Consider the following 22,320-nt stretch of genomic DNA (forward strand, 5'->3'; position numbering starts at 1 on the left):
CATACACCATAGATTTTGAGGATATTGTCTCCTTTGCTCTAGTTGGTGGTAGTGGAGATCTATATTCTTTTAAGGATGTAGTTTATGGCCTGGAGAAAAATAGGCGGATGGAAGTTATAATGGAAAAAAATGGAGTCTTTGTATAAAAATCACTTAGGAATGGTGGAACTTCCTAAGTAAAGGAAAGCAATAGAATGCACATGGGTGTTCAAGAAGAAAGATGATATTTTAGAAAAACACGATAAATTGTTCAAGCCCAAACTAGTGACAAAAGGGTATTCCCAGAGGGAAAGGATAGAGTAAAATAAAGTATTTTCTCTAGTTGTTTGATATATCTCTGTTTTTCCTTTACTAGCCATAACGACTCGGTTTGATTTGGAGTTAGAGCAATTAGATGTTAAAACATCATTTCTTTATGGTGGCCTAGAGGAGCAAATTTAATGGAGCAACCAAAAGGTTTCAAGGATCTTGGAAAGAGAATTATGTCTGTAGATTAAGGAAATCATTATATGGTCTGAAACAATTGCCAAGGTAGTGGTACAAGCACTTTGATTCATATATGATGGGTATTAGATATAATTGTTGTGTGTATGATTGTTGTTTATTTTAGAAGCCTATTTGATGATTTATTTATCTTTCTACTATTATATGTTGGTGATATGTTGATTGCTGCAAAGAAGATCTATGAGATGGAAATGTAGAAATAAAGGAAAGAGCAGAAGTTTTGGGCCTCTCAAAAGAATTACATAGAAAATGTGTGGGGAGATTTAGCATGAGGAATGCTACTCCAATGTCTACTCCATTGGCAGATCATTTCAAGTTATCTCCAACACAATATCCATAATTAGAGGAGGATGTGGAGGAGATGACAAGGGTACTATATGTAAATGCAATGGGTTGCTTAATGTATGTCATGGTTTGTAGTAGTCTGGATCTTGCATATGCAGTTTGTTGGAATTGGTATTTTCCCAAGAGGGGGTGAATTGGATATTTAAAACTTTCCTAGATCAATTACAAATCACAATCAGTATTTTCCAACTTAGGGTCTTTATAAGCATAAACAAATTCAGCAAAAATCAAACTAAGCAAAAATATAAAGCAATTGAAGTAATCTCAGTATTTATGAAACATTCACAATAATAAAAAAATTTAAGTGTGAAAATTAAAATCGACACCAGAAATATTATCGAGGTTCAACCAAACTTGTTTATGTCCCTGCCTCAGCTCGCAAGTCCGAGGATTACCACTATTGCTCACTTAATGGGTGGAGCGACACCGGTTATAACTAGGTCAAATTCCCAGGACTGACATCAACCTTTACAAACTCTCCTTACGGGGCAGAGAAGGCCCTACCAATCCTTACGGGTTAGATCAACACCCCCTTAAGCCATGCCTAGAATACAACAGATGATAACAATTTTTGTGTATAATTCAAATGCTTCTACACAAACAGATATGTACCACTATGCACAATACAACTAATGCACTGACAGATGATAAGGAATTAATGCTCAAGTGAGATTTCGTTAACCAATGTGTTAACTCTCAACAATATGTGTGTCAATATGTGTATGTGAGACTGAGACCTTTGATTTCAAGATAATGTATTTTCAATATGAATATTCAAAGCATCTCTAGAACCCTAAGCAAACATCCCAAGAAATTTTTTAAAATATTAAGCACAATGGATATTAGGGTTTGAGCTTGTTAAAAATGATTTTATCAAAATACAAAGAAAACTTATGAAACTTGCAATAAGGATGCAAGTTCTTAAGTCAAGTAAGAGTTTTTCCCAATCCAATATTTATAAGTGAAATATTATGGGAAAAACTTTAAGCTACTCTGCAAAAATCAATACACAATCAAATACTAGTGAGGGAGAATATAAGCTTGTAATATGAATATGAAAAACTAATCTCACTCAAAATAAATGGCTAAATGAGTATGTGAGGTAGATTTTGGAATATAATTGATAAGATATGGGAGTATGAATGATTTTGCCCAATAAAATTTTTAGAGAAATTTTTCTAATCTAAAACCCTAATCTTTTCTTAATTATGACAAATGAGGAGGGGTATATAGAGTTTGGGAAAAATATAACCGTTAAGGACACGCTGGGTATTTTCAAAAATGTTTAATTGAGTTTAATGAAAATTAACCCTTATTTATTGCGGTAAAAATTTGTCAACCTGAGAGGTTCGGTCGACCAGATTTTAGGTTCGGTCGACCATATCACTAGGTCTGGTCGACTGAGGCATTTTTGAACTAAGGTTTTGGTTGACCAAATTAAGGCAATTTTGAACCCTTAGAGGTTCGATCGACTAGGATATTTTCGATTGACCAAATTTAAAGGTTCGGTCGACCAAGTCATTTTTCAACTGGAAGTTCGGACGACTAGGGCGTTTGGAATCAGCCACGTGCCAATTCGGTCGACCATACAGTTCAAGTTCATTTTAAAAATGGTTGACTAAACAATCAACCTATTGACCCTAGGAGGTTCGGTTAACCGAATAGTCTATGTAGGTTTTGGTTCGGTCAACCCAACACACTTAAAGTATGCATTTAGGTCCTAATTTAAATCAAAAGCTTCCCCTGACAATATATTTGAAAATGGGGACTTTCATAAGTGCAAGAGCAAGGACCTAGTGTCTTTCTAAGGTCATTTTTGAGCATATACCCTATCATGCATGACATGCAAATATTATAGTCCATTATTACAGACCCGAAAACTAAATGTAATAATAAAAACAAAAATGTCTTCAGTCTTCATGCTCTTCACTCAATGGAGTACGCCAGGTGTATGTGTATTATCCGTCTTGGCTTCTATGCTCCCTGTCCCTTATATGTGATCTCAATTGTAGACTTGTGCACATGTTAAATACACATAAGTTCATTGTATTTCGTCAGTGTAAAAATAAAGATCAGACTCACAAAGTCAACAATCTCCCCATTTTTTATGATGACAAACATGCATGAGCAAAATGGGTCCAGCCTGAAGAGGCTCCCCCTAAGAATATGCATATCATAAAAATAAGCATAAGAGAGTATTCAGAAAAGAAGACATAAGACATAAGAGAGTATGAATTGCATTTAGATATAAGGCGCATTCATGCATTTTGCTCAAGAAAACCTCTCCCCCTTTTGGCATCAGCAAAAAGATTAAGCTAAGGAAAATATATGATGTCTTAAAAAAATCTTAGCTTAGGAAATGTAGTCCCAAAAAAAAAAAAAAAAAAAATTCCCTTTTTAACACGCTCCCCTTTTTGATTTAAAAGTGTAGCACACAAGCAAGAAGATGAAATATGTCACAAATAGAAGTATTTCTTGCTAGAAGTATATATATATGGGTATATAAGTATAGGTATAGCCCCCCTTATGATAATGTCAGAAGGTACTAAGGTAGTGCTTGCTGAAAAAGAAACTTTAAGAATCATGCAAGCAAAAAATTTCTGGTATCTCATTGAGGCACACATAAAAATATGACCAGAAAAGTATGACCATATTGATCCTAAGGATGTAACAGTCAAACGTTACATCATATGGTGAACACAAGGACTATGTGGCAACCGTGAAGATGCTTACACCAGATATTCAAAAACAGTTCTGTAAGGAAGCACATGCCACATTTAATTTCAATATGCATCTAAGCTGAAAATATTGGTGAGCATAACATGATAGGAATTTACATTTTAGATACTCCTCCTTCAATTTGAATAATAGCTTAGATGCTTTTAAGTGTTTATACATATCAAAAATTTCTTTTCATTTAACAAACCAAGTAGTATAAGCAACTATCTTAGATTCCCTAAGCATCTGATGATTATGTAAGGATAAAATTTGATATTTAATTAATTTTCACCCATTCTTTCAAAAATGTTTTGACTTTTATTTTATCATCATCATCATTGTACTTGGTTTTATTTTGGAAAATTTTTCAAAATTTCGATAGCATGTCGTTTGTAAATTGGATGTTTTCTCTTAAAACTTGTACTTGATGGGTTCAAACAAGCAATTTACAATTCAGTATAAGCATGCAAGAACCTATAGACAACTACCAGCATGCAATTCACATCCACTGCATCCGCCATGCAGGAGGCATTCTACATTACGCATGCAATACAGTAGTACAATCAACAGTCCATATAAAATGTAAACCACCCATCGGCGAATATACATTGTAAAGATCAGAGCATAACATATAGATATGTATAAGGATAAATGCTCCCCCTCAAGAAATAGCTACCAAAAAATATAAGTAACAGTGAACAACCCAACTACCAGTATGAATCAAAATGGATAGTGGGTGAAAGTGTAGTGTAGTCAGAAATAATTATAATATTAATAATATTAGTTTTTGCAAGCTACTCTCTCTATGTCTATTCGTCATCCCCATCATCAGAATCATCTCCTCCATCTCGGGCAATGTCCATCTGCTCCTCATCTCCATCATCGTGTAGCTCATGAATACGGTCATTCAACTCATTGAAATTAACGGTCATGACCCTCTTTAGCTCCCTGTACCTGTACTCTGAAGTGATCAAAAACTCTCTGAACTCATTACAAAGAGCAGTGTACTGTGCATCAAATAACGAGGTCATATCCCTCAGCTCCTTAATATCTGTTTGTATGGTCTGGTTGATCTGGGACTGGGAATCTCTAAACTGAGCAAATGAATCAGCAAACCCTGTGATGGTTGCCATCAAGTTAGCATTTGATAGCTGTGCAGGCTATGGTGGCACCTCTTGTGAGACATCTTCTTGATCTACCTGTCTCCTACCACCTGTGGGCAACCACATGTTACCAACCAGCTCATATCCCATCAGCCTCAAGGTAACCGAGGAGAACATATATGCGTTCCTCCTTCTCTTTATCATGGTGAGGTTCGATTGGGTTACTTCCATCCTCAAGAATAGTCTATTTAAAATCCTCCCATAAGGCATGATGATCCTACGCCCAGCTGTCTTAGCCAGCATCTATCTCATCATTAAACTCGGCAGGTCAAGTTTCTTTCTAGTGAATAGACACCACATGATAAAACAATCTAGAAAGGATACATGCACTCTCGACCCTGCCTTAGGCGGAATATTATAAGTAATCAAATGATGGATTACCTTGGCTTCTAAGGTGAAAGACCTATAGTCTGGAGGATGATTGGAGTTTGCATGTGGGACAGTCATAACTAGGTTTGCAAACGTCCCTATAAAGAACTCCTGTTCATTTATCTAGGAGGACACCGAATTAAGACACTCAAAATCTCCTCACCCAATATTAAGAACATCATACAGATACTCAGCATCAAATCTGATGTCGGTCTCCAGAACTCGGTAGTAACATCCATCCTCATCATTTCCTAGATTAGTATAAAATAGTCTAACAAAGGTGAAATAATGCCCACTAGGCTGATATGTCATGAGTGACCCCCACCCCTGATATCTAAATATGTCCAAAACGTTACTGAAATTCTGTTCCATGAAAGAGAGATCAAGGACCTTACCTAGTATGACATCCTTTGGACGAAATTCCCTAATGTATCTGATTCTTGCCTATCCCGAAATGAACCAGTTGTCCTGCGCGTAGGCCACCTCCTGAGCATCAATGCGTTCATCTGACCTAGCCATGGATAATGGTGAAATGATTTTGGGGCCGGAGTGAGGGTTTAGGAGAAAGGCTGAAGAAATAGAGGAAAGCTCTCTAATTTTGAGGTGAAAATGAGCTTTTCCACGGCCAATATATATAAGCCCGTGAGGTTTGATCAACCAAGGGAGAAGTTCTGTCAATCGACGCTTCAAATTCTTCAAAGTCTGTGTCTGTTCAGCCAACCATAGCATAGGGTGGTCGACCAAAACTGTATGTGATGTTTCAGTTTCCTAAGATTTTTCGACCGAAAGGTTTTTGTTCTGAAATGATTGGTCGGTCAAAATACATTCGGTTTTGAGTTTGGTTGACCAGGGGGTAGACCTAAGGTGGTTCGGTCAACTGAAATTCCTCAACTAAAAAACGATGGTGGACCAAAGGTCAAAGTCAATGCAATGGTCGACCGAATTTGTTTGGTTATTTGGAAATGGTCGACTGAACTTAGTCAACAGCAAAATTTCAGCCTGATTTTGACCCATTCCTTTCTTTACACGAATAACTAATGGCTTTTCAATTAAGGTGGGATCTATTTGTAGGATTTTTAAGGTTAACCACTTCCCAAGCCATCAGTCATCACTACCCCACTATGGTTAATCCTATGATCCAAGGAAGAGTGATTATTTAGATTCAATTTGAGCTCATCCTCCCTTTTGTCCTATGGGATTAGCCACAATAATCACCCACATCATTTCCTTATCTAAATCTCTGGCACTCCTACATAAGCAAGCAAAACCGATGTGTCCTTTCATTTCATTGAATAATCAGGCTTTACGTGCATACAAAGGTGTTTGCTTATTTGTTCTATTTTGTTCAGAAGAGGCATTTGAGTTTTTATGACTATGGGATTTTAGAGATAGATCCCTTTTGTAGAATTTATTTCTTTTTACTCCTAAGGGTTTAACATTTTTTATTTTTTCTTCTATGCAGTTGATCTTCAATATTTTATTAATCTTCTTCTTCTCTAGAGTAGCATGATATTCTTTTAATTCATTTAATTTCTTTGCCACTTTCTTATTCTCATTCTTCAATATAGCTTTCATTTTATCCATCCTAACTAGAAGCTTATGTGTTTTCAATAAAGCTTGCTCTAGTTTTTCATTTAAAGGCATGCTCTCATCAATCAATTCAGCACAAGATTCATTACAATATTTAATACAAGGAATGTTACCAGAATCAGTGCATGCATTAACATCAACCAGTATATCACAAAATTCAGTAGATGATTCATCACCAGTTATATCACAATGTTCTTTACTAGAATGATCACATGAATTAATAACAGAGCTATCATTACATTCAATAGATGATTCAGCATAAAATGTATGACAAAATTTTGCACACTAATCATCACAACATGCATTACATGAATTATTGCACGAATCAGTAAATAAGGCAAAGTCAGAATCATATACCTCAGTGTCTATTAGTGTTACTAGTCCATGATTTACCTCCTCCTAATTATTTGAGCTTGGATTATTCAGAGGAGTAATCTCTTTGTTGACTTTGGTGCAATCCCAAGAGGAGGGGTGAATTGGAGATTTAAAAATTTCTTCCTAGGTTTAACTAATCAAGCAACAGTATTACGCAACCTATGGGTAGTCTAAATACATATGAAATTGCAGATATGACATATTAAACAATTTTCAGTGCATACACCACAATTCCAGTATTTCCTAATCAAATGCAATATTGTGCCAATTAGATATGCAGTATATTCAGTAAGGAAATCAAATCAAGTACAAAGCAGAATATAATGCAAGAAATGTAAACTTGACACCGAATATAATATCGAGGTTCGGCCAATCCTGCCTACGTCCTCGCCTTGGCTCATAAGCACAAGGATTCCACTAAGAGTTCACTTCACGGGTGGAGCGGCACTGTTTACAACACCTTATTAGGATAGTGCACCTAACTTTCCTAACCGGGTCGAAGCCAGTCCGAGACTTTTACCAAGGCAAGTCTCCCTCTTCAGGCCCACGCCTGGAATACAATAATCAATATATTTTTTCGTACAAATAAAGTGTTTCTAATTAAGCAAGTATGTACCATAATACAGTCTAGATTAAAATGCACGCACAGATGATAGTAAATATGCTTGGTGCTAACAACGTGTGCTAAACACTCAATCTGATGCTAATGTGCAATCAAGTCCTAGAGTGTATTTCCAAACAATCTTTGAAACAAAGTATCAATGTAAATCAATTAGCACAAGTTTCAAAGATTTCTAACAAGTATTTTTAAAATACCTCAGAAATGATTTTCTCAAAAATAATAGCTCAAGAAATAATTGAAAAAATAAGTAAGCTTGTGAAAAAGCAAATAAAAAACACACAAATTTGATGAGTCTTGCAATAAAGATGCAAAAACTCACTAGTTACAAGGGTTTTCCCATACAAAGATTTATTGATTAAATCGGGGGAAAAACCCTAGCTAAAACTCTAAATCAAAAACAATAATGCAATTAATAACAAAGAGAGTTTAAGCACTAGAATCACTCATGAACACTCTTAGGAGGCTGGATTTATCAAAGGAATAACAAACAAATAGTGTTTGGGCTTTGTATGTGAATATGCACTTGAAAATTTGAGAGGATTTTTGGCTTAATGATCTTGCTAATCTTTTTTAATTTTTGCAAATGAACCCATATATATATATATAGAAAGCAAAAAATATAACCGTTTGGAACATATAGGGAATTATTAAAAATATTTTAAATATGTTTAAGAAATTAACTCTATTTTACCCTAATTAACTGTGGTAAAAAATTTGACCAACCCGAGAGTTTCGATCGACTGAGTCATAGGTTTGGTCAGCCGAACAGACACAACAAGAAAAGGTGAATTTGAAATTCGGGTGCCTGAATGGGGGTTCAGTTTGCTAACCGAGGCAATTTTTCATTCTATCTGAGGTTCGGTCGCCTAGACTCAAGTTCAGTCTGCCGAACTTGAACATTCGGTCACCCGGGACTGTTCTAAACATATGGTTCGAGCGCCCGAGTAGTTGGAAAACCAAGCGTGTGAATTCAGTCACCCATGGATGTTACGGTCATTTGAGTTCGGTCGCCCGAAGTCAAGTCAACTATTTGACCAGTCCACGGTTCGGTCGACTGAAGCAATTTGACTTGCTTGGTTCGATCGCCTGAAGCCTCTAAGATTTAAGCCTAAGGTCCATTACTTGATTTTAATTTTACCCCTAATAACATGCGAACTATTGTGGGGTCTTGTGTACTAAGTGTGGGAACCTTAGGTCAATCTAAGGTATCCTAAGCATATAGTCTTATCATGTATGATGCAGTTATTGCAGACCACATAGCATTATAGTCTAACATGAAGAATATACAAATTACAATTACAAATAAAGCACTATATTCTTCAATCTTCCTTAAGGTCACCATATGTCATCATGATATAGAAAGCTTTCAAATCCATGCATAAAGTGAACTTGCATGCAAGCTCAGGGCAAACATTAACACCAAGTATATTTTTCATTATCAAAACGGGATATGACCAATTGGGTCAACAATCTCCCCCTTTTTGATGATGACAAATACTTTATGCAAAAGTGGGAATAGTCAAGAAAGGCTCCCCTGACTATATGCATAAAGATAATTAAAAGCTCAATTAACTAATGTACCCATGTACCTAGTTTTTCCTCTTCTCCCCCTTTTGGTAACAACAAAAAGGGCTATAATAAAAGAATTATAACAAGTAGGCATCCAATGGGTAACAATCATTTAGATAGAAGATATGGATTAGGAAGATTTTTGGAAAAAATTCGGCACCATGTCGTTTGAAAATAAAGCATTTTCCCAAAAATATTTGTACCTAAGTAACCTATTTTGAGTTCAACATATAATATACAACAATTTACATCAACTCAAACAGTCCAGTATAACTCAATTTTTAAGAAGTTAAGTCAAAGATATAATATTATCAAGAAACACACAATGACTGAAAGACATTCTCACAAGATATAGAGTATAGCAATGATATTTGTGAGATAACATTTAATATTTCAAAGTCGTATATTTCTAAATAAAGTGGCTCCCTCTCAGATTGTGCATTCTCTTTATTCTTACAACTTGAGCATGTGACACAAGTGTTTTAGAAATTTGTATATACACAGCATGACAAAATATTATCTTTTAAGATCATTTTATGCAAATTTGCCTTTAAAAGAAATCCTCTTTTGAAATAGTTAATAACTATTTTGGGGATTCAATTTGCCAAAAAAAAAAAAATATTGAATTTAAGTTCAGCAAAAAGATTGAAGTAAGCTAGAAACACAACCTAAGTTCAAAATGTTCAGTTTTTATAAAAACATAGGATGTGTGCAGTAAATTTGGAAAACTTTGTGCAACATTTCGTCTAAAAAGTATAATTTTTCCCATGACTACTTGCCTATTACAAAGCACTTAAGCACATGCACAAGCTTCAGATTTTTCAAATTAAATTGAACTAAGTGGAAGAAATTTAAAGTTTAAAACTGATTTTGCATGCACATCCATCGATAAAAAGTTTTGAATATTTTGGAAAAATGTCAAACAAAAATCCGGCAACATGTCGTCTGTAAAGAGGACATTTTCCGTATAAACCTGCATAAAAAAGAATTCAAGAAAACAGTATATCATCCAGTTTTGAGCATGTGAGAACCTAACATTTCTACTAGCAAACAATACACATCAACTGCATCCGTCATGCAGAAGGCATCAATCAGACAAACATAACAATCAAGGACATTTCAAAAACCATGCATGCAAGCCATCACGTATAGACTGAAATCAATCACCACGAAATAGTAAATATATGTATCTGGATGTGAGTGTGGTGATAATGCAAAGAAAAAAGCAAAAAAAAAAAGCTATATAGTTATTAGAGACTCAGATATATGTATGTAAAATATAAGATAGATAAAATGAGATGAATAAGAGCTAATACTCAACACCTCCTCTAAGCCTCTCCATCATCAGGCCCTTCCTCGTCGCCGCTCATGTCTATCTGCTCATCACCATCATCCTCATCATTCATCTCTCGTAGGTGCTCATGGAGGATGTGGAAGTTCGCCTTCACCATAGACTGGAACTCTGAGAACTCGGAGTAAAATGCGGAATGCTTCACCTTGGATGAGGAGACATGCTCTCTGATCTCACTCGGGATAGAAGTCCTAAATTCACCAAAGGATGTAGTGAGACCAGGGATAGCTGCCATAAGCTCAGCATTGGATGACATGTGGGGCTACTGCTAAGGAATCTCTTGAGGCGCTGGTCCTCTCTCGGGTATGGTAGGTAACCACATGTTGTCAGTCAGCTCGGAGCCCATCAATTTTAGAGTAGTGGAGGGGAAGGTGTTAGTCCCTTTTATCTTCTTCAATACCGCATACGGAGTCCTAATGACTCTCTCTCTCTGACAAAAATATTAGTTAGGATGCCTCCGTATGATATAATGATCTTTTTTCCCACGGTCTTTACGAACATCCACTTCAGGATCATTCTCAGAAGATCCAGCTTCTTTCTTGAAAAAAGAAGCACCACATCACGAAACAGTTTAGGTACGAAACATGATCCCTAGACCCAGACTTCGGCAAGATATTGTAGAAAATCAAATGGTGCACAACTTTAGCTTCCAGAGTCAGCGACCTAAAGCTGGGAGTGTGACTGAGATCGACCATAGGATTAGCCATAACTAAATTCAAAAATGTACTCACGGTGAAATCCTACTTGTTGATTCGGGTCGAAACCGATTCGGGGCAATCGAAATCTCCTCTCAGATATTGAGAGTCTCAGCTAGATACCCGTCAGTCTTGAAGCCCCAGCAGACTAATAAGGATGGGGTATATCCCCCTGGGCTGATAGCTGATGAACTCGTACCATCCTTGATATCGAAACATGTCTAACACATTATTTAAGTGGGTTTGTATAAATTCTATGTCTAGAACCTTACCAAGAATGGGCTCTTTGAGCCGGATGATCCTCTCGTATTTGATTCTTCTCTCAGGCGAAATGAACCATTGCTCAAGAGCAATGCCAGATATTATGCACATTTGATCTATAGGCATAGCTAGGAGTATTTTTCTAAAGAGAAATGGGCTGAGGATGGGTTTATGGAACAGTAGGAAGAGAGAAAACCCGAGTAGCTCTCAATAAGGATGAAAAAATGAACTTCTTTTTTAGCTTGAGCATATATTTATACTAATGTATATTGCTTGAAAGCCTTCTTTCCATTTGATGCTTTTCAAAGGTCAATCTTGAAGAAATTCACTCTCCTACTCTTTCTTTGAAATATCATTTTTGGAGAAAATTCTTATTGAGTATTACAAAAAGCCTTAAGCTCATTTTAACTCATATATTAATTTCTTGAGAGGCTTCCTAATTTATCGAAGGTCATTTGAAAAGAAAATCATTTTCCATTCTCTCACTCAATAAATTGCAAAATACTTTTGAGAGGTTTTATCATACTCTACCGAACTTCATTTGAAAATCATTTGAGAGTGCATGAAGAATTTTATTTGTACAAATCAGCTTATTTGAGAAGCATTTTACTTGTATGCAAAATTCCATATCATTTTTATTTACGGTTCGGGTTAAGAACTGGGAATAGGTAGCTATGCCTCGTGTAAGCAGTGAACTGTAAAGGGAAGTTTTGCCCTGGTAAGAAGCGGATTGTAACGAGAAGCTCCATCTCAGTTTTAAGGAGTGGATAGCGGAATACTTGGATGGTTTGCCCAAGGCGAGGACGTAGGTGGGAGTTGCCGAACCTCGTTAAAAACTTTGTATTTGTGCTCCCTCTTCCCTACTCTATTTAATTTCCGTACTTTACTTTCTGCACTTGTATGTTTATGTTCAATTTGTGCTGAATGTTATAATTATTTTAAATATTTGCATACATTATTATTTGTGAGATTCATACTTGTTTAAAAAGACCATAAGTTGTGTTATACTGATTGTGGAATTAAAATAGGGATAAATTGACCTAGGAAGAATTTTTTAAATACCTAATTCACCCCCCTCTTGGGAATACACCATAACTCTCACTTTTTCTCCTGGGTCTTTCCATATTTTCTTTCAAACTCATCCCAAATTTCTTTCGCACTCTTACATGCCATAATTTCAATAAAGATGTAAGAATCTAAAGCGCAATATAGCATGTCCATGGCAATTGAATTTGCATGCATCAAACTATTATCATTTTCCACTAGCATACAAATTTCTTTATCAATCACCTGCCAGACCCTCCAGTCCATAGATTTTATAAAAATGCTCATTCGAATTTTTCAGTGGGTGCAGTTAACACCATGAAACAATAGAGTACTTGAAGGTGATCGTCTCTCTCTGAATGGGGATACACCAATGTGAGCCATTGTGATCTTTTGCAAAAGTTGTTAAGCCAAGTGCAATGAGGCTTTGATACAAATTGTTGGAATTGGTGTATTCCCAAGAAGGGGTGAATTGGATATTTAAAACTTTCCTAGATCAATTACAAATCACAATCAGTATTTTCCAACCTAACCTAGGGTCTTTCTAAGCATAAACCAATTCAATAGAAATCAAACTAAGTAAAAATGTAAAGCAATGGAAGCAATCTCAATATTTCTGAAACATTCACAATATTTAAAATAACAACATTCAAGTGCGTAAATTTAAGTGTGAAAATTAAAGTTGACACTAGAAATGTTATTGGGGTTTGGTCAAACTTGCCTACGTCCCCGCCTCAGCTCGCAAGCCTAATTACCACTATTACTCACTTAATGGGTGGAGTGACACCGGTTACAATCAGATCAAATTCTCAGGGCTGACCTCAACCTTTACAAACTCTCCTTATTGGACAGAGAAGGCCCTACCGATCCTTACGAGAGTAGATCAACACCCCCTCAGGCCACGCTTGGAATACAACAGATGATAACAATTTTTGCGTACAATTCAAATGCTTCTACACAAGCAAATATGTACCACTATGCACAATACAACTAATGCACTCACAGATGATAAGGAATTAATGCTCAAGTAAGATTCATTAACCAATGTGTTAACTCTTAACAATATATGTGTCAATATGTGTATGTGAGAGTGAGACCTTTGATTTCAAGATAATGTATTTGTAATATGAATATTCAAAGCATCTCTAGAACTCTAAGCAAACATCCCAAGAAATATTTCTCAAATATCAAGCACAATGGATATTAGGGTTTAAGTTTGCTAAAAATGATTTTATCAAAACACAAAGCAAGCTTATGAAACTTGTAATGAGGATGCAAGTTCTTAAGCCAAGTAAGAGTTTTTCCTAATCCAATATTTATAAGTGAAATATGATGGGAAAAACTTTAAGCTACTCTCCAAACATCAATACACAATCAAATACAAGTAAGGGAGAGTTTAAGCTTGTAAGATGAATATGAAAAACTAATTTCACTCAAAATAAAAGGCTAAAAGAGTATATGAGGTAGATTTTGGCAATATATTTGAAAAGATATGGGAGTATGAATGATTTTTCCCAATAAATTTTTCATAGAAATTTGGCTAATCTAAAACCCTAATCTTTTATTAGTTATGACAAATGAGGAGGTATATATAGAGTTTGGGAAAAATATAATCGTTGGGGGACACACTGGGTATTTTCAAAAATATTTAATTGAGTTTAATGAAAATTAACCCTGATTTACTGCAATAAAAATTTGCTAACCCTAGAGGTTCGGTCGACCATATTTTAGGTTCGGTCGACCGAGGCATTTTGAACCAAGGTTTTGGTCTACCAAATTAAGGCGATTTTGAATCCTCTGAGGTTCGGTCGACCAGAATATGTTCGGTTGACCAAATTTAGAGGTTTGGTCGACTAGGGCATTAAGAATCAGCCACGTGCCAATTCGGTTGACCACACAGTTCAAGTTCATTTTAAAAATGGTTGACCGAATAGTCAACTGTTGACCCTAGGAGATTCAATCGACCAAATAATCTATCTAGGTTAGGGTTCGGTCAATCAAACACACTAAAAGTGTACATTTAGGTCTAGATTTAAATCAAAAGTTTCCCTTGATAGCATATGTGAAAGTGGGAACTTTCTTAAGTACAAGTGTAAGGACCTTGGGTCTTTCTAAAGTCATTTTTTAGCATATACCCTATCATGCATGACATGCAAATATTACAGTCCATTATTACAGACCCAAAAACTAAATGCAATAATAAAAACAAAAATGTCTTCAGTCTTCATGCTCTTCAATCAATGGAGTACGCCAAGTGTATGTGTATTATCCGTCTTGGCCTCTATGCTCCCTATCTCTTATGTATGATCTCAATTGTAGACCTGTGCACATGCTAAATACACACATAAGTTCACTGTATTTCATCAGCATCAAAACAGATATCAGACTCACAAAATCAACACAACTAGTGTGATGAGTAATTTTTTGGAAAATCTAGGGAAGGAGCATTAGAATACATTGAAGTGAGTCCTCAAGTACTTGAAAGACATTGCATATTTTAGCATTAAGTTTGGTACAAGACAGGATAATGTATTTGTTGATGCAAACAAGAGATTTATATGATAGGAGGTCCATCACAAGTTATGTTTTCACTATGACAAGTGGACCTATTTGTTGGAATTCCATATTTTAGTCAGATGTTGCATCATATACCATTAAGGTAGCATATATGACACTAACAAAGGCTACAAATGAGGTTATGTGGTTTAAGGGATTGGTAACTAAACTTGACATAGACAACAAACTATTCACTTGTGTTGTGGTAGTCAGCATGTTATTTACTTAGCAATAAATTGAGTCTATTATGCCAGAACAAAGCACATTGCAGTCAAATATCACAAGATATAAGATTTGATTGGTAGTAATGAGATTTAGTATGTTAAGGTGACTGTATAAGAAAATGCAGCTGAAATGTTGATGAAGGTTGTTACTAAAGAGAAGTTCTTGCATTGTTTGGACTTACTCCATATTGCAAGTTGCTAAATCAATAAAATGCAACATGCAGTCGAGGAATAGGCCTTAAAGCTTAAAGGAAGTGAATATTCACCAAGCCCAATAGGGGTAAGTTGGGGGTATGGGGGCAAAAACCCCCCTAAGGTATGGTACAGTACGTTTAAGCGAAAATGTAGTGTAATTGTATTATCATACAAGGGTGTTTTGGGGTTTTCATATAAGACTATATATTGAGGGTTGAAATCCTAAGGTAGTTTTTGTTTAATGATATAGTGGAAATAGTGCAAGGGCTCTTTGGACGTAGGCACACTATCAAACCATGTAAATTTGTTATTCTTCTTCTTCTTCTCTTTTTTGATTTTATTTATTTTTTATATTTTCTATGTGTATATGCATAATCTTAGGGTGCGATTTTAGAACACTTACAACAAGAAATATCAATGCATATAAGGGAAGACCTACCATTGGATGAAAGGACACAATACTACAAATTGTTTGCCCCTAAAGAACATGACAAATTCTTTTATCCAATCAAAGTATATTTTTGGAATAACCCTAAAGTAGGAACTAGAGGAGCAGAAGCACAACTACAATTACGAGAAGCCCATGAGTATGATCATTGTCATATGTACCTACAGGGCGCATGTGTGAAAACACCTCATTATCACAATTGACCTTAGCTTGATAATTGTAAGCTATAGGCCACAAGAACTATCATTGATAGTTATTAGTGATGACACTATTACTAACAGCCTTTTAAAAAATAAAAAACTACTAACATAAAATATAGTGATGAATCTTGATTATTAGTAATGATTTTTATATGTTACTAATGGTTTTGTAGTGAAGGTGCTTACCTTTATCCCTCCTATTGAAGGGGCTCTTAAGATGAGAGTCCTTCAACCAACTACAAACAAAAGAAGTTGTAGAAGATCTAGAAGAAGAGGAAGAGGAGGAGGAAGATTCCTTGATCATGGTGGAGATGAAGGAGAAGAAAGATTTAAGAATATGGGTGAAATTCAAACCTAAGAAATTACTAATAAAAAGACTTTATAAGAATCAAATGGAGAATGACAAGGAAAGCAGTACCTCTATGAAAAGAAAATAAGCACTCAAAGCAAAAGTACTAAGAAACCAACTACATTAAACCAAAAAAAAAAAAATATGACACATAAAATGATGAAAGGAGGGAGGCATTTTACTTCCAGATATAAGTCCAATTAAGTCCAACCATGCATTATGGATCTTCAAGAAATGTGAAGATATTAACATGTGTGCACATGCAATTAAAGGTTTAACTTGAATATCTTGTATCACCACCCTTAAGTTGCCTTCAACTCATGCCCTTAAGATAGGAAAAAAAGGGGAGAGATGCATCACCTCCAAAGAAGTGCACCGAAGTGAAGATGGAGAAAATTTGCCTAGTTCTACAAGATACATAAAAGTTGACTTTCTCATCATTGTGAATCATTAAGATGCTTCTAATCCATTTGTCCAAACTAAAAGGTCGAACATATATCAAGTCTGTGAATTGAACAAAGATAATACAAAATGATATTATATTTTGTTAAAATTCAAGCTAACTCAAATTTAACCATTTTAAAATGTCAAAGCGCACGCGCGCGTACACACACACATATATATATAAACTCATCATCGCATATACATACAAATCTAGTTACATACAAACACTCGCACATGCACATAAACACAGACACATTGTCACACATGCACACACACATATTTATATTGTGAAACAAATCAAGTATTTGAATTATATTGCATGTTTTTGAGTTGTATTCAAAGAGTATACTTATATTATACAGATCCAAGTCATCTTCTAGAAATATTACATGCCTTTTTTGCATTAAATTTTGTTATTTAACCTTTTCTTTCCAGGTTCAATCATATAATTAATGACTAGTACAAATATCTAAAATTAGTCCTAAATGTTAGGTATAAATTAAAGAATGGCTAGCTAGTACGTACAAGCTAGTATTTAAAATTGATGCTGAATGTTAGGTATAATTGATTAGGAACTTAGATTCAAGGTCCATTAGCATCTTCTCCTTATATTGACCACCCACAATTCTACTCTCACATATGAAAGACTAGTGTACTAAAAGATGCACTATTAGACCATTAGACAAACCTCATCATAGCAAGCAACAAATTAAATGATTCTATTTCATTTCCATCCACATATAAAAGGTGCAGTTGACAGGAAGCTAGATGAATTCTAATGTGTTAAATCAAGAGAGCAAGTGAAAGATTATTAGTCATATATGGAGTCAAGTGCATTTTAGTAAGAGAAGGGGTAATAGGGGTAGTACAAGGGAAATTTTTTTTTTTAATTGCATTTTAGAAGCAATGGGCTAAGGGTAGTGAGAGCATTGCTTTGGATCAAACTAGTTAACTTATTGATTACTTTGGTTCTGTCGATTTAGATGTGGCTTAAAACTACAAATTAATAGTTCGATTCAAGTTGTGCACGATTTGGAATATGTAAAAATCAACCATATATTTTTACATGTATTTATGTGCCAATTACACCCAGCCAACTAACTTTTATAGTTCTTTATATTTTAGAAGTTTTTTTTTTTTTTTTTTCTCATCTCTTAATGTCTTTTCCAAAGTTAGGTTCTAAGCTAGGTACATTCATGGAATGCTCATATTTTCTTTAAAATAGAATGTTTATGTTGGAATTGGTGTATTCCCAAGAGAGTGGTGAATTAGAATTTTAAAAACTTTTTCCTAGAATTAACTAGATATATCACAACCTAAGGACTTTCTATACAAATTAGAATTTTAAAAACTTTTTCCTAGAATTAACTAGATATATCACAACCTAAGGACTTTCTATACAATCATAAACTTAATCAAATATTTAAACAATTAAGCACAAACATTCATGTGCTGAAATTTAAAGTGTGGAAAGATAAAAGCTGCACTAGATATGTTATCAAGGTTCGGCCAATATGACTTGTCCCCGCCTCAAGCTCACAATTAAGAGGATTCCATTAAAACTCACCTAACGGGTGGAGCGACACCTAATACAACATTTTAATAGGATGATGTACTTAACTTTCTTAAACGGATCAAAACCAATCCAAACTTTTCACAGGGCAAGTATCCCTCTTCCGACCACACGTCGGGAATACAACAGATTTTCAAATATATGTATAAACAAATGTGCTTCTTACACTAAGCAGATATGTACCGCTATGCTCAATCAATTAATACACTCATATATGATAGGATATTAAGCTCAAGTGAGATTTTGTTAATCAATGTGTTAACTCTCAACATTATATATGTCAATATGTGTATGTGAGAGTAAGACTTTTGATTTTAAGATAATGGGTTGTAATTTGAATAATCAAACGGTCTCTATAACCCTTAAACAAATAACCGTTAAACAAATATCACAATAATATTTTTCAAATGTAAAGCACAATAGATAATAGGGTTTAAGTTTGCTAAAAATATTTTTGTCAAAGCACAAAACATGCTTATAAATCTTGCAATGAGGATGCAAGATCTTAAGTCAGGTAAAAGTTTTTCCCAATACAATATTTATGAGTAAAATATTATGGGAAAAACCTTAAGAAACTCTCCAAGAAATCAATACACAATCAAATAAAATGAGGGAGAGTTAAAGCTTGTAAGGTGAATATGAAACACTAATCTCTCTCAAAATAAAAGGCTTGATGAGTATGTAAAAGAGATTTTGGCAATGAGTATGAAAAATATGGAAGTAGGAAACATTTTCCCCAATAAGGTTTTAAGAGAATTTTGGCTAATCTAAAACCCTAATCCTATCTTAATTTTGCAAATGAGGAGGTATTTATAGAGTTGAGAAAAATTATAGTCGTTGGGGACACGCTGGGTATTTTGAAAAAAGATTAAGTAAGTTTAATTAAAAATAACTCAATTTAACCTTAGTAAAATTCGAGCAATCTAAAAGGTTTGGTCAACCATTTTTAAGGTTAGGTCCACCAGATTGCTCAGTTCGGTCAACCAAGGTGTTTTTTAAACTGAGGTGTTGGTCGACTAGACTTGAGGCGATTTTTGAACTTCCAAGGTTTAGTCAACCAAGCTAAGTTCGGTTGATCGAATTTGGATGTTTGGTTGACTAGGCCATTTTTCAACTTCAAGTTCAGTCAACCAAGGCGTTGGGATTTCTCACGTGTCAGTTTGGTCAATCAGGGTGTTGACGTCATTTTAAGGACGGTCGACCAAATGGTCAAACTTTTGACCTTGGGAAGGTTCGGTCGACCGAAGATCTATGTGGGTTCTAGTTCAGTCGACTAAACACACAAAGATTGTGTATTTTAGTCCACCCCTTCTCACATAATTCTTATTTATAAGTTATAAGGGACTTTTCATGTGAAAAATTGGGAGCTAAAGTCAATTTATGGTCTTTGAGAGTTAACCCCAAAAATCCGGCATCAGTCGACTGAATCCCTAAGGTCTTGTGGTTCCCTATGGTCAGTCTACGATCATCACTGAACTTTTATCCATATCATGCATGCAATGTATTATTACAGACTAAATTTGAAATATAAATGCATTTACAATAAAAATCTTCTTCTTCTTCTTTCTTTTGCACTTCATATTCTCACGGAATATGCCTGGAGTATGTGCTTGTTCAAAGTTTTTCTGGCTTCCATTTCACTTCATGTGTGTGATCTGAATAATCAAACTGTTCAAGTATTTAAGCACACACATTAGTAACATGCGGTTTATCATTATCAAAACTAAGGATCGGACTCAAAAAGTCAACAGTTTATAATATAGAGAAATTGATTATAAATTAAATTAACACTTTCTTATGAAACCATAACATAGGATGTCGACAAACACCAATAACTATTCTCAAATTTAATTATGGGCTTCTTTATGGAATAGCGTAATGCAAACTTCTACATGTGTGTATATATACACATATATCTATCCATAAACTTAATATATTCATATCTTATTTATTTTTTATTTTATTCTTAAAAATAGACATTTCACAAACCAAATGTAACTTAAGTCGTAATGTCTTCATTAAGTTTGTCTCTCATAATATAATAAAAGTCACATGTTTTGTCATCATAAACTAACGTTCTATATTATAAAGTTCTATTTTTTATTTGTAAAACTTTATACACATTTCATATTAGAATTTTTTTTATTATATATCGACCTCTTTTGCATATCTAGGTCAATTAAAGTTAATTCGAAAACATAAACTACTATTAACAATTCATAATTTTGAAATTTTAAAAGAGAAAACACAACAACAACAAAAACAACAATGTACAACAACAAAAATAATACTAGTAATAATACTAATTGAAAATATCATATGATTTGCCTGAATCTAATAAAGTTAGTAGTGTAGCCATGCGTACTAATGGCCTGACTTCATCACTGAAGACCTTTCTTGCATTTATCTTAACAACGCTAACTAGATATGGCATTCGCCATGCTACAGTGTTTGTTTCCTCAGAAAATCAGAATCATTTTCTTGGTTTCTTTCTTGAACCCACCTCCTTTCGAGAGTGATATATATATTTTCAATTAGGGTGCATGGCTGAATGTGTGTGTACACGCAGGTACCTGTTGACCAACCCTGCACTGCGTTGAAGATGGTGGGTGCCATTGCACAATCTCCAAATGCGTCGCCGAATGAGAAGAGAAAAATGTGATATATGGTAAAGATCACAATGACGAACTTATATAACAGCGAAAATAAATGCCAAGAAAGGGCTGGGCAACAATACATGCAATGAAAGGGAAAAACAATAATAAGAAGAAGAAGGGTTTCGTTTGATTATTTTCGCCAATTGCTATTTCTTGATCAGTGTTGCATTGTTAATTTTGTGGACATGTTCAATAAGTTTTTTTATGGTGGTGCAATGTATTTTAATGCAAGGAAAATGTAAAAATGATTATAATGAAAACGTAATGCCATTGTGTTTTTTTTTTTTTTTTTTTTTTTTTTTAACGCATGCACAATTTTTATTTTTATTTTTTTGCTTCTTTTTTTTTTTGTTATTATGCTTGAGAATAAAAATCTACATTACGGTTTTTTATTTATTTAATGTTGAACACAAATTTTAGAAATTCACATAACAAATTTTTGGAGGAATGCCTTACATAATGAGGGACTAGAGTCTAAATGTGGAATAAATTCAAGGAAATGCACATAACTGCTCAACATCTAAGTATAACAATTAGAATCTACTAAAATATTAAAACTATGTATTAGCCATAAAATAACTTACCAATTATATATATATATATATATATATATATATATATATATATATATTTAAAACATTACTCACAAAATAACTTGTTTTTTTTTTATAAAAAAAAATAATGGCTACCTTGCCTAAGTTGTGAATCTATCTAGATGTTCATATTTTAGTCAACCATATAAATCGATTAAATAACATGGATTATCACTAAACAAAAGATGAAAAATATCAAGATTGAAAATAAAATAAATTAAAATAAAATAAAATAAAAGTAAAAACCTTTACAAAACATGTGTACATTCCAATAGCATAGTAAATTAAAGCTGAAGTATAATGACAATTATTATTTGAAATTTTGTAAAAATATTATCCTTCAAACTAGCATATTCCAATTAGGAGGTTTTATGTAACGCTCCAAACCCTTAAACCCAGGTCTGGTGCGTTATACCTGATAAAATCCCTGATAATCCATAAGTCAACATATACGCAGCAGAAAACATAAACAAAA

General features: G+C 34.4%; 1 protein-coding gene across 1 annotated transcript in view; it reads left to right on the top strand.

Annotated features, from left to right (window-relative positions):
* LOC131148630 (serine carboxypeptidase-like 51) overlaps positions 1–21,534 on the top strand; it is a 38,051-nt gene extending 16,517 nt beyond the window's left edge. The window contains exon 13 of the mRNA XM_058098467.1: positions 21,165–21,534. Coding sequence (XP_057954450.1) covers positions 21,165–21,257 — 93 coding nt within the window. The 3' untranslated portion in view covers positions 21,258–21,534. The remainder of the gene's footprint in view (positions 1–21,164) is intronic.
* Positions 21,535–22,320: the final 786 nt, after the last annotated feature.

Source organism: Malania oleifera, chromosome 2, assembly GCF_029873635.1.
Source record: "Malania oleifera isolate guangnan ecotype guangnan chromosome 2, ASM2987363v1, whole genome shotgun sequence".
NCBI classification, from domain to species: domain Eukaryota; kingdom Viridiplantae; phylum Streptophyta; class Magnoliopsida; order Santalales; family Ximeniaceae; genus Malania; species Malania oleifera.